Source organism: Poromitra crassiceps (genome assembly GCF_964638095.1).
Source record: "Poromitra crassiceps genome assembly, chromosome: 4".
Classification (NCBI taxonomy): Eukaryota; Metazoa; Chordata; class Actinopteri; order Beryciformes; family Melamphaidae; genus Poromitra; species Poromitra crassiceps.
The window spans coordinates 51,219,276-51,231,511 of record NC_139626.1 but is presented as its reverse complement, the minus strand read 5'-3'; the positions used below and the strand labels follow the sequence as shown (position 1 = coordinate 51,231,511).

Genomic DNA, 12,236 nt, shown 5'->3' with positions numbered 1-12,236 from the left:
TTCCTGGCTCTCAATGGGCTTTTGGGGGCTTACAGTCGTGGCTTCATTTGACTTGGGTTAGGGTTATCCTGAACACTAATATACAGTATCATTGTCAGAAATTATGGAGCAATGCGTTTTCACAGCACCCCAGTTTCAGTTTCAGTCATTTCAATGTACACATGTGAGACTATCTTTGAAATGCTCTAAAATGCTACAGTAAAATTCTTGATTTTGAGTTCGTATGCAGTCAGGCTTGTCCTGAACTCATCAGGCCTTTGATGGGTGGCCAAAAATTCCTCTATGCAAGAAAAACCCTGTAAACGTCAGCTTCACTGGTGAAATGGAGAGAGAGGAGGTTACTAGTACTGGAACCCCTTCTCCATTTCAACTGTTGTTGAACTTTTTTTTTTTTTTATATATAGGTAAGAATGGTTGAATCTTGTAATGAATCAATTAATGTGATTTATTTGACCATGTATTTGAACAAGATAGCCCTCCATGTTATACCTGCTGTGCCGTTTAACATGATCTATTATCTATATTCAATTAAATGTAGGAAATGTATGAATGAAAAGAATGGTAAAAATGAAATCAAATGCAACATTTATGAGGGTGTGCTGTGTGCAAAAATAACTGCAGTGTGACAGTGAAAGTAATAGTGCGCGGTAATAATACCACCAATTTTATTTTAAATTACGTTTTGTATTTTTTCCGCTTTCTAACAGTGTATTGTGGTCTTTTCACAGGGAAGCTGCAGCCACGGAGACAACTGCTGCTACTCCCATGACCCGCAGCTGATGGACTGATGTTCCCCCTCCCATTACTTTTATCCTTTTTTTTTTATCCTTATGTTTTTTTCTCTCCTGGAGGTCAAGTAGAGGCCCACTGCATGGCGACAATTATGGAATCAAAATGGTTGTTGCGTGGGAACGCAATGAAAGAACTGTATCGGAAATAGACATTATGTATCCATTGGAGCGGTTTATGCCAGAGCCTTCAGTTCAGCTTTTCATTTGTTTTCTCACTGTTGTGACTGACAGTCTAATAAAGTCCTTACCCCGCCTCTAAACCCGCCTCCTCTCGGTGTAGTGTGTATTTGCAAGTTTGACTACATAGTCAGTGTGTTGTTTTATGTCCCAAAGAAAGATCCCACTGCCGGGTGAGTGAGTCTGCAGGACAAGAGGCTAGGGAGCACACCCTATAGCAGTGATACTCAACTTGCGGCCCGCGAATTATACTGTATATATATTTTTTTACAGTGCACCTGAACACAACATGCAAGATACCCGCTGAATAAGTGTCCAAATGTTCATGTCATTCTGGCCAATACTGTACTTCTGTTATAGCATTTCAGTCTGGAATATGGAATATCTTTCAATAATCTGATTTAGCTGCTAAATTGTCAAATACCGCCATCTGCTCGCTACCCAGGCACTTATGTATGTAACTAACTTAACCTAACTAACTATCCGGTGTGCACAACGTTGTCAGACTAAACTCCGGCTGACACCCCAAAAACCTACAGAATAATTTATATTGTTTGTTTATTGACTGGCCCCTGGCCTTCTATCATTTCACGAAAGTGGCCCCCGGGCAAAGCAAGTTGAGTATCCCTGCCCTATAGAGTACACAGGTGGTGACATCAAAGGTGAGATGTCGCCCATACTGTAGCCGCTTACTAAATTGGGTATTAAATGTTTTTTGTGAAATCAGTTCAAAACAGTCTTAATTGCCATATTTGAAACTGTTTTGAACTGATTTCACACACAAAATATTTAGGACCCAATTTAGTAAGCAGCTGTAGACGACATCTCAACTTAGAAGGCGCCATCATCATCACCTGGCACCAAAGACCAGCCAATAGCAGAGGGCCAGTTCAGTACCCTACTTTCCATCATTACATAGCAGTTTAGTTATTGCTTCATGTCAACACCTATTAGGGCATTCATGACTAGTCGTATTTTTATTTTATTTTTATCTTTAATAACGAGGTATTTACACGACATACATGGACTATCATCCCATATCCCCCACAAAGAACATCAAAACAAAACAAGAAAACTGCATAAGATACACAATAATCCAAGAACAAACAAGACTATTGGACAAACAACCAAACAAAAACAATGCATTCAGCTCCTATCCTGATAAGCCTAATGACACTGGGGTAAAAAAGTTCTTGAAGTCAAACTAAGTGGTTGCCATATTTTGGGGACGTCTAAGAATCTGCCTTTGCTCTTGTAGTAAATGTTATCCAATGTATGGTAGCTTGAGAGTTAATTCCAACAGTGAACTACAGCTGAGGGATTGGATGCTTTCCAATTGAAAGCTATGCATTTCCTAGCTGCCAACAGGGCAAGATCTATGTATTTACTTTGAATGCATTGTTTTTGTTTGGTTGTTTGTCCAATAGTCTTGTTTGTTCTTGGATTATTGTGTATCTTATGCAGTTTTCTTGTGTTTTGATGTTCTTTGTGGGGGATATGGGATATGATAGTCCATGTATGTCGTGTAAATACCTCATGTTCTTTCTTAGATTTTTTTTTTTTTTTTAAACGACTAGTCGACTACTAAGCACAGTGTGTCGACTAGTGGTTTTACTAGTCAACTAGTCTGTGAATGGTTCCATGTCGCTGTTCCAACCTCTCGCTGTTCCGACCTCCCCTCTCCCAGCCCCCATGCCTAAACCTAACCTCCCCCAGACCCTAACCCAAAACCTAACCTCTCCCACCCCCACGCCTAAACCTAACCTCCCCCAGACCCTAACCCAAAACCTAACCTCTCCCACCCCCCACGCCTAAACCTAAGGTCGGCATAGCGGGTGGACACCGCAATGCCCTAACACCTATTCCGTGCCAAAATGTCTGCTGGGAGACCTGGCTTCACTCCCCGTGTGTGTGAGAGAGAGAACATGTAACAAAGACACGGATAACACAGAGAAAGTCTGGCCGGTTTTAATCAGCTTGCAGATCAACATAAGATCATTATAAAAGTACATGTTTAGGCACGTCTGACACAAACACACATCACTCAGTCACAGCTGCCTGAGTAAAAGGGAGTTGGCACCGGTTTGTTTGGAGCAAGAAAAATTGGGATGGTGTGCGTGTGTGAATCAGTTCTGTGGAAAGAGACGCGTGGGCTGAAAACTGTCTCTGCTCCAAGTTCAGCAGTTTTTTTTGCGTTTCTTCTTCATATTTCTCCTACGTTCTCTCCCCGATTCCCCCCTGCTGTCCCGGTCGTTGCTCCACCCCCTCTGCCAATTAGCCCTTTTCACAGCTGCCATTTTGTGTCTAAAAGGCAGGAGAAACGCAGGTGCAACCAACTCACTAATTAGGGCCCCAGCACTGGAACACCTAAATGGACTGGAAGTTGGACACCCTAATTAAGGTTTTGGTACACCTGTGAAACTTCCTGCCTTTTAGACACAAAATGGTGGCTGTGAAAAGGGTCTATCGGACAGTACGTGTCCCCGCCAAGCAATGTACTCTCCTTCGCCCTGTCGGCCCTGCCCCGCTGCTGCAGCTTGGCTGGCTGTCTTGCTGTATTTGCGTCTTCAATTGGTCGTCGCGCCCATGGGCAAAGTTTAGCCCCCGAGCCTTTCTGGAAGAAAGCCACACCCCGAACTAATTTCATTGGTCGCCGCAACTGCTTCTTCCTGAAAACGTGCGGCAAGTAAAGATGTAGTTAAGATTAGGCTTAGTTTTTTTATCTGACCACGACCATAACCAAACCCCAACAACATTGTTGTACTCGCCTAACCCTAATGTTTTAAAATAAGAAAAATGCTTGTTAAAAATATGTATGTTCAACCGGGAATCGAACCCCAGTCATCGGATTGGAAGGCAACCTTACCCACTACGCTACAAGCCAAGCTGAAATTTCCGCCCCCTAATCCTGATCTTAGCCACATTTTTCCACTTGCCGCACGTTTTCAAGAAGAAGCGATTGCAGCGGCCAATGAAATTAGTTTGGGGCATGGCTTTCTTCCAGAAAGGCTCGGGGGCTAACTTTGGCCATGTACGTCCGGTGCTTACCACCTTGCAAAGCATGCTGGGATACCTGGCGCCAGGACATTGCGAACGACAAGACAACAAGTGAACACTGAGGAGATGTTTTGGCAGGAAGGAACATCGTGACCTGAGTGTAGCTTTGCCCCAACTAATTATGCAATAATTTCAAAATATCGTAACTGTCCCCCCCCCCCCAAAATATCAGAATAGTTGCTGTTGCACAATGGTAGCACACGCCCCTCACAGCAAGAAGGTCCTGTGTTCGATTCCCACCTGGGACGCTGTTGACACTGGGGGTATGTCTCCCCATGGCTTTGGTGCCTGGTGGCCAGGTGGGGTATATCATGAGAGAGGGCCTTTCTGTGTGGAGTTTGCATGTTCTCCTCGTGCTCCCCTGGGGTTTCCTCCATATAACATCAATATGGACCCCCACTCAAAACATGCAAGAAGATCATCGTCTGACCAGCGGCGGTTGGAAGAAGTTGGTATCCAGGCACTTCACTGCAGCTGCCCACCGCTCCTGCCCTGACCATGCAGGAAGGACGAGCCAAGATGGGTCAAACACGAAAGTCAAATTTCACGGCATCTGTGACTAATAAACACGGGGTCTGTCCGTCCTATTGTATTGATTACTAGAGAGTATCCGGAGCCCCCCCAAAAATGGTATTGGGGCCAGCCCGAGGGATTTGAACATTGATTATGTTTCAATTCAATGACGGTAAGCAGGACAGCACCAGCGCCCCCTGGACCTGGGTGACGGCTCTGCAGTGGATCAGGTAGCTTCAGCAAATCCATAGAAACATTCAGAGATTTGATGTTAATGGTATTGTTCATATACTGTACCATAGTTTTCAGGCGACAACTTTAACAGAGCAAGAAATATTTGTGGTTTATCTTGGAGAAAATGTCACTGTTCTTGTCACAAATGTCAATCTAAAAAGTAGGCACATCTTTTCATCTTAAAAGTTGATCATGTTTTTACCAAAAAATTAAAATGTCCTTTGTGTTCATTTTCGGACTCAAATACAAATTGTCTCCGCCCGGGTTGAATCAAATCCAGGCGCGAGAGGAGTGTGGCCACAGGAATCCGGTTGATTGGCATCGACTCGTCCGTGACACCGAGCCGCGTGATTGGCTATCCGTGGCCGACTCGAGCCGCGCGATTGGCTATCTGTGGCTGACTCTGAGCAGGAAAGTGCGGATCTCCATGGGCTTCAGGGTCACCTCCCATACGGAGGGGTCTCCGGACCGCTTCGGCAGGGGCTTCTCCTCTGAAAGACAGGTGACCAAAAATAGTAGGGGTGTAACGATACATTTTAACAACGATACGATACGTGTTATAATTCGTGGTTGTGATACGATACAAGGATGAAATTGGCTAATTTAGAGCGATACGATACGATTCAATGACTTGAAATTGATACAGTAACCTTTTTGTGTGCCAGAAATAGAGGCATTGCATGGAATGTTTGTGTCGTTTTATTTCTTCCATTATGGCTGCCTGTAACCACTGGTAACCACTTCCAAAAGAAAATGCCTAATTGCTATGCAGACAGTGGTATAGTAGGTAAACCACTGAGAAAGCATATTTACTATTCTACTGTGACCTGTTTACAAGAGCCAGTAAGGCTACATTCAGATAGAGTCTGACGAGACGTGTAATCTGGCTGTAGCACGTCGGGGGTGGGAGGATCTCACTTCACCCCCACCCCTTTCTGCCTTCTCCCTTCAAAACAAGCACGTGTGTGAGCGAACTCGGAGAAGACGTTTTTAAAAGGCTGTAGGCTATTTCGTAGCTTTAATTTAGTTTCTCTCTTTTGTAGTTCCATTTGTTTGAGATCAGTTATTTTACCTGATCGCTATTTCATCCTGATCGCTTTCGGTCGTGTATCAGAGCCGCGTTGTACTTCCTGCCGAGTGATTCATATAAAAAGGCAGTCATTGACAAAATAAGGAGAGGATTTTTATTGTGAAGAACAAACTAACGTTCAGCAGCGCATGTAACCCTAAACGGCGTCAGACACCCAGCGGGACTCAACAAGTCATCACAAACTATCGGTAATCGTGCGTACACGCACACCGATTAGCATTACCTTAAATATAAGCTACGCTAACCTAAGCTAATCATTAGCCTCTAACGTTAGCATTAGCTTCCGGTTCATCCCGCACCCGAGCAACTCAACTGTCACGTGTCACTGTGCCTGTCTGTAGCTTCGTACCTATCGGTGGCTCTACCTGTCTGTTGCTCTGTACATGTCTATGGCTCTGTACATGTATGTGGCTCTGCATCTGTCTGTGGCTTTATACCTCTCGGTTGCACTGTACCTGTCTGTGGCTTCCAGTCAAAACGCGTCATCTCGTCTTTCCACTGATTGGCTGACAGGTTGAGCTCAGACACGCCCAGCACCTCCAGAGTGGAGAACAGCTTCTGCAGAAACAACAGCAGAGGAGAGGGGTTGATGGGTAGCTGTGTGTGTGTGTGTGTGTGTGTGTGTGTGTGGGTGGAGGGGGGGGGGGCGTTCATGCATACAGCTGTTTAAATGTGGGGGGGTGCATCCTCAAATCCTGACATCGATGCATTTTTTAGAATAGCTCCAATTGGTTCTGAATTTGATCATCCTACAGAGGAACACGTAATCCTACAGCTGAAGTTAAAATGTGAAAATCACCAGAAAATCACCAGAACTGCACTCATAATCCAACAGCGATACAATGTGTGAGACTGGGTATTTCCTTGATGCCACTTGATAAAAGCTGTCTGGCAGAAAGAGACAGACATCAGGGCTGGGTTTGCGGGCGAGGCCGCGCAGCAGCCAAGCGAGCCCGGTTGAGGATAGGCCTATCAGTTTTTGAGAAATAGGCTAAAGAACTGTATAGCCTAGCCCTAGGCATTAGACATGTCATTTCAAAGCAGCGGCAATGTCTTATTTGACACGGTTTCATTTGTTTATTCATGTAGGCTGCATGTTTTAATGTCTCAAACGTGAAATAAAAAAATGGCTTTAGGTGCTTCATTAAAAAAATTTAATAGATGTCTCCTGCCTGTCTCATTATTCAGACAAATGCATTTATCCGACGTCGGCAATTCAAATCTTGCATGATCATATACAGTCTCTTATTGCTCAAAATATGTCCCCAACACTCTGTTGCATTGACTGTTGATATGGTCGAAATAATTACTTGAGATATTCTATACATTTATTTTTGTATTTATTTTGTATAAAATAGTCGATTATTCGTATTGGACAGTCGAATTTGATTCGACTGGCAGAATTCTGAGTCGAGGACAGCCCCTAGCGTTGATACAGCGCGCGCTCATGTACGTTTTCATAAAACACCAATGGTTATACAGGTAGAAAACGGACTGGTTTTAAAGTCTGGTAAGACTTGGTTTTAAGGGTTAGGTTACAATTGGGTTTAGGTTAGGGTTAGGCAATCAGTTGTCATGGTGATGGTTAGGGGCTAGGGAATGCATTATGTCAATGGATATCCTCACTAAGATAGATCTACAGGTGTGTGTGTGTGTGTGTGTATCTCACCTGCAAGTTGATGGCGATGGGGTGTTTTGTTTGTTTGTGTGTGTGTGTGTGTGTACCTGTATCTCAAGCTCACATGCAGGTTGATGGCGATGGGGTGTGTGTGTGTGTATCTCACCTTCAGGTTGACTGTGACAGGGTGTGTGTGCTGCCTGCTCTCCCAGCTCTGGTACTGATGCTCCAGCCGCAGCAGCAGCGAGTCCCTGTCCCACTGGCTCAGTGTCAGCAGGTGGACAGCAGGGGGCAGTGCAGCCTGCAGCCCAGAGAACTGCACAAGAAGACGAGGAAGGTGTACGTTAGTAACATGTCCAAAAATAAAAAATAAATGCACTGGACTTAAAATTGAAGAGTTGAAGGTGTTTCGCCACTCTGTAAAACTGATAAAGCCTCTAAACATCTTCAACCCTTCAAATCGAGGTCCAGTGGATATTTCTTGGACAATAATCAGGGTTTACAACTTCCTACACATTTTGAATGAAAATAATCCATACTTTTCCCAGACATTGATTTGTTTTGAAGATTTTGGCCGGTGTCAAATATGATTCACGCAGATAGACATCTTGCCCCTGCTAACTATGTCATATCCCTGTATGTATGAAGATTGTTCAGAGCAACAAATATCAGAATATGTGAGATGACTGGCAGAGATTCCATTTTAAAATTCCATATTTTTCCCAGACTCCACTTCCATGTTCTTGACTGGGTTTGATTTAGGTCATTATTTGATATCATGCATGCTGACAGCAGCTGGGTAATAAGAGCATTCCTCTATCTGAACATTAGTCTTCACACTGTGGACTCAAAGTGCATCAACAACAACATCAAAGCTATAATTATGTGTTTATCGGAACTGCACCACAACATTTTCCATACTTTCCACCCCCCCCCCCAAATTTCCAAACTATTCAAGTTTCAAATTCATTTTTAATACTTTTCCAGACCTGCGTAAGAACCTTGAATACGGTAATATTAATCATAATCATAATAATATAATGCGTTCACAACGAAACTCAAAGTGCTCCACACAGTTCAACAAAACAAAGACAACAAAACGGAAGCAGAAAAGGCCAGAGGCCGAGGAACTCCTCCCTCACCTCCAGTCGAGTGTTGGGGCGCGGCTCTCCGTGGGTGAAGCTGAGCAGCGGCTGCAGTACCTCGCGCTGGGCCAGGGGGCGGTGTGTGTCGGCGGCGCTGGCCGGCCGGTCCAGGGTGAGCTGCAGGCGGCCGCGCACCACCAGGCCCTCCGGGAACAGCTGGGACGCCTCGTTCAGCGGCTCCCCCACGCCGCGCACGTCGTCGTACAGCAGCCGCCTGTGCAGCTGAGAGGAGGAGGAGGAGGAGGAGGAGGAGGAGGAGGAGGGGCATCATGTCTCTATAGACTGTTTTCACAGAATTGTGTTGCCATGGGAACAGTTTGAAACCTAGCTTATTTCCTGTCAGCTACTGTATTAGCAAACAAGTTAACCGTATGTGTGGAGTTTGCATGTTCTCCCCGTGCCTCCCGGGGGTTTCCTTCATATAGGAAACCCCCTTCACCAAAAACATGCAATATCCTGGTTGCTAATGTGGTTCCTCCTCTGGTCGTTAAGGGCGCCTGTTCGGAGGCAGGGGAACCGGTTGGAATAGCGTGATCCTCCCACGTGCTATGTCCTACCGGTGAAGCTTCCTCTGTCAGGTGAAAAGAAGCGGCTGGCTAACTGCCCATGTCTCGGAGGAAGCATGGAGCCAGTTTCGGCTCTCCCCAGATCGGCAGAGGGTGGAGTAGCAACCAGGATAAATAAATTAAATTAGCACTAATGGGGGTTAAAAATGGGATTAAAAAAATCTGGGAAAAAATTATATATATATATATATATAAAAAAAAAGTTAACCGTATATATCTCGAATCCGAGGCGAGTCCCCAGAGAACAGTCCGAGTCAAGTCCCCATCACCTGCGTCCGAGTCCAAGTTGTGTGTGTATATATATATATATATATATATATATATATATATATATATATATATATATATATATATATATATATATATATATATATATACACACACATACATACACAAATACATACATACACATATATATACATATATATATATACATATACATATACATGCCCCGGCATGGTGCACCACAGCCAGCTTGGCGAGGAGAAGGTGACCACAGAGCCCCTGTCCAGTGCGATACTCTGATCATTCCCTGACCTGCTGCCATGATCTGCCTTCTCCAGTCCACATCACTGCTGCTGCCTGTCACCGACCTAGGCATGTTGTAATGTGCATACAGGAGAGGACGAAAATGTGTCTCGCATTGCGAATAGAACGACAAACGCATTAATAAAAGGCATCGGACTCGTGTGCAAGGTTTCTGTGCGGCGCTAGCCATGACTATCGTCTGCTGCAGCGGGAGCTTTGTCTCCCGTGTACAAATCCATCGTCTGACACATTTTAATCCCATCTGTTTATGTGACTCTTGTCTCGCCAGCCAGTAACTGGCTAACACGTATCATTACAGAGTCGACACTTTTCTGGCTGTCCACTGTCGGTCTTTCGTCTGACGTCTAAACAGCCAGCCGACTGACTGAGCCGAGCACATGCTTTTTTCAACGGACACCATTGGTTCTGTGCAGTGCTGCCTTCACTACACACACACTACACACTGCAACAACATTGGAACTGAGCGTGGCATTAAAAATGAATTGAACGGTTGAATTCTGTATTCGCACACGTGCCCCTTATTGCGTTTTACAATTCGCACTGTTCTATTGTTAGTAGCAAAATGCGATCAAAATGATCGCACTGTCGAGCCCTGGTCCCATTTTGAGTCAAATAGACGATAAAGCAGACGACGCTTTGGGACATGATTGACAGGTCGGCTGTCCAGCGATGGCGTAACTTTCTGATCACGGACCAACAGCAGGTGGGGCTGTGGCTGTGTGGGAAACCCCTGGTCTCACGCTAGCTGCTGCTGTCTCCACAAAAAACAAGATGGCCACGGTCAAAACGCCAAACTCAAGGCTTCAACAAGGGAGTCCACAAACCAATGGGTGACGTCACGATGGTCACGATGGCTACGTCCATGTTTTTTTTTTTTTTTTACAGTCTCTGAACTCACCATGATCTCCAGGGACCCGTTCTGGATGCTGCTTCCTCCCTGAGAGCGATCCGTTACCACAGTCAGCTGGTCCACATCGTCCTGAAACGCACGCACACACACACACGCACGCACGCACGCACACACACACACACACACACACACACACACACACACACACACACACACACACACACACACACACACACCTCCTCTGATTAAAATTATTATTAATTATTAACCATCGCACACTGGAATGACCTCACTGTGATCTTACTGGCGATGCATTACAACGCATTTCGTCTGTAGCTTCATCAGGTTCGCTCAGTTTCATGTCAAAACACAATATATTTATTGTGAGGGGGGATGTTTGTGTTCACGATTGAAAAGAGAAACGTCTGAAGAGATGGTAGAGGTGGATACTTTACCTAGAGAGATTGTAATAAGGACACTGACTCACATCCTGTGTGCATTCCAAGTGTAAGGCAGCTACTGAACATGCCCTTTTCTTTTTTGATTGTGTCCTCCCACAAGCTCCGTTTCCCTTTTTTTTGGTTCAATTTGTTTTTCATTACAGTTGATATTCCCATCTTGATTTGTGAACAGCGTTGGGCAAGTTACTCAGGAAGTGTAATTAGTTACTTATTACTGATTACTCCTTTAAAAAGTAATACAATTACTTTACTTATGACTTGGTATCAAAAGTAATTAGTTACGTTCCTTGTTACTTAATATATTTCTTTAGCTAGCCGCCCCCATCCCCATCCAGAACCCGTTTAGCCAGCTCCTTTTAGAACTGAATCCACTTTATTGGAACAATAATCAGCCAAACTTTTTCATTATTTGTCTACCTAGGACAAAAAACTAATTGTGTTCTGGCAACGCAGTAGTCTTGCCTAGCCAGACCTTATCTCCACACTCTGTTTTAGCTCTGTGCCAGCGCTGGAGAAAGCAATGCAGTAACTTCAAGTTACTTGGATTAGTAACTGTAATATAATTACTTTTTGGAAATTGTAATCCCTTACATTACTAGTTACTGGGACAGGAATGAAATTACAGTAACTAAGTTACTGAACAACACTGTTTGCGAATGTGTATATTTGTTGTGCCCTGAAAGTCAGATAAAATGTAAAGTATAAACAAGAAAAGAAAAACATGATTCCATCCTCATGTGTTCGCCGGTCTATTTTGGTGACAAAAATAACCTTATTTTGGGCTCAAAGTCCTAAAAATAAGCTTTTGGTCAAAATGGGTTATGACGTCAGACATTATACTGTCTGAGCAATGACGTACTATGATAGACAGTAATTACAAAATTTACAGTAAATACCCTCTCCCGTTAGCCGCTACGTTTGCTAACTAAGTGTTCACCAGGCTCAAAACGTCACGATAGTAACTTTTAACCAGTCCGAGTCACGCTCTTTCCATGAAGTCCATCAGCTTTGATATCTGTGGTCGGTTTGTTGACAATAAGCGATATTTTGGCTTCTAAAATAACGTTTTTCACAGAGATCTGACTGGAACCAGTATTGCCTCCACTTCCGTTTTATCGCAAACAAAGAGTATACTGAAGACAAGATGAGACACTGTTCTGCTTCTTTTACTACAGCGCCTGTAGT

General features: G+C 44.2%; 2 protein-coding genes across 3 annotated transcripts in view; one reads left to right on the top strand and one right to left on the bottom strand.

Moving 5' to 3' along the window:
• The window catches only part of trmt1 (tRNA methyltransferase 1), a 46,979-nt gene extending 45,946 nt beyond the window's left edge, over window positions 1-1,033 (top strand). The window contains exon 16 of the mRNA XM_083635199.1: window positions 729-1,033. Within this exon, the coding sequence (XP_083491325.1) occupies window positions 729-788 (60 nt within the window). The 3' untranslated portion in view covers window positions 789-1,033. The remainder of the gene's footprint in view (window positions 1-728) is intronic.
• Window positions 1,034-2,926: 1,893 nt separating this feature from the next.
• Window positions 2,927-12,236, bottom strand: part of man2b1 (mannosidase, alpha, class 2B, member 1) — a 42,220-nt gene continuing 32,910 nt past the window's right edge. Inside the window, exons 19-24 of one of the 2 annotated variants that reach the window (XR_014552637.1) lie at window positions 10,639-10,719; window positions 8,623-8,847; window positions 7,647-7,796; window positions 6,318-6,420; window positions 3,441-5,263; window positions 2,927-3,248 (exon numbers count right to left, since the gene is read on the bottom strand). Coding sequence is in view for 1 of the 2 variants with exons in the window: in XM_083635188.1 (XP_083491314.1) it covers window positions 5,160-5,263; window positions 6,318-6,420; window positions 7,647-7,796; window positions 8,623-8,847; window positions 10,639-10,719 (663 nt within the window). In the remaining variant the exon portion in view is untranslated. Of the gene's footprint in view, window positions 5,264-6,317; window positions 6,421-7,646; window positions 7,797-8,622; window positions 8,848-10,638; window positions 10,720-12,236 lie in introns of both variants that reach the window. The other variant, XM_083635188.1, reaches the window with a different exon arrangement.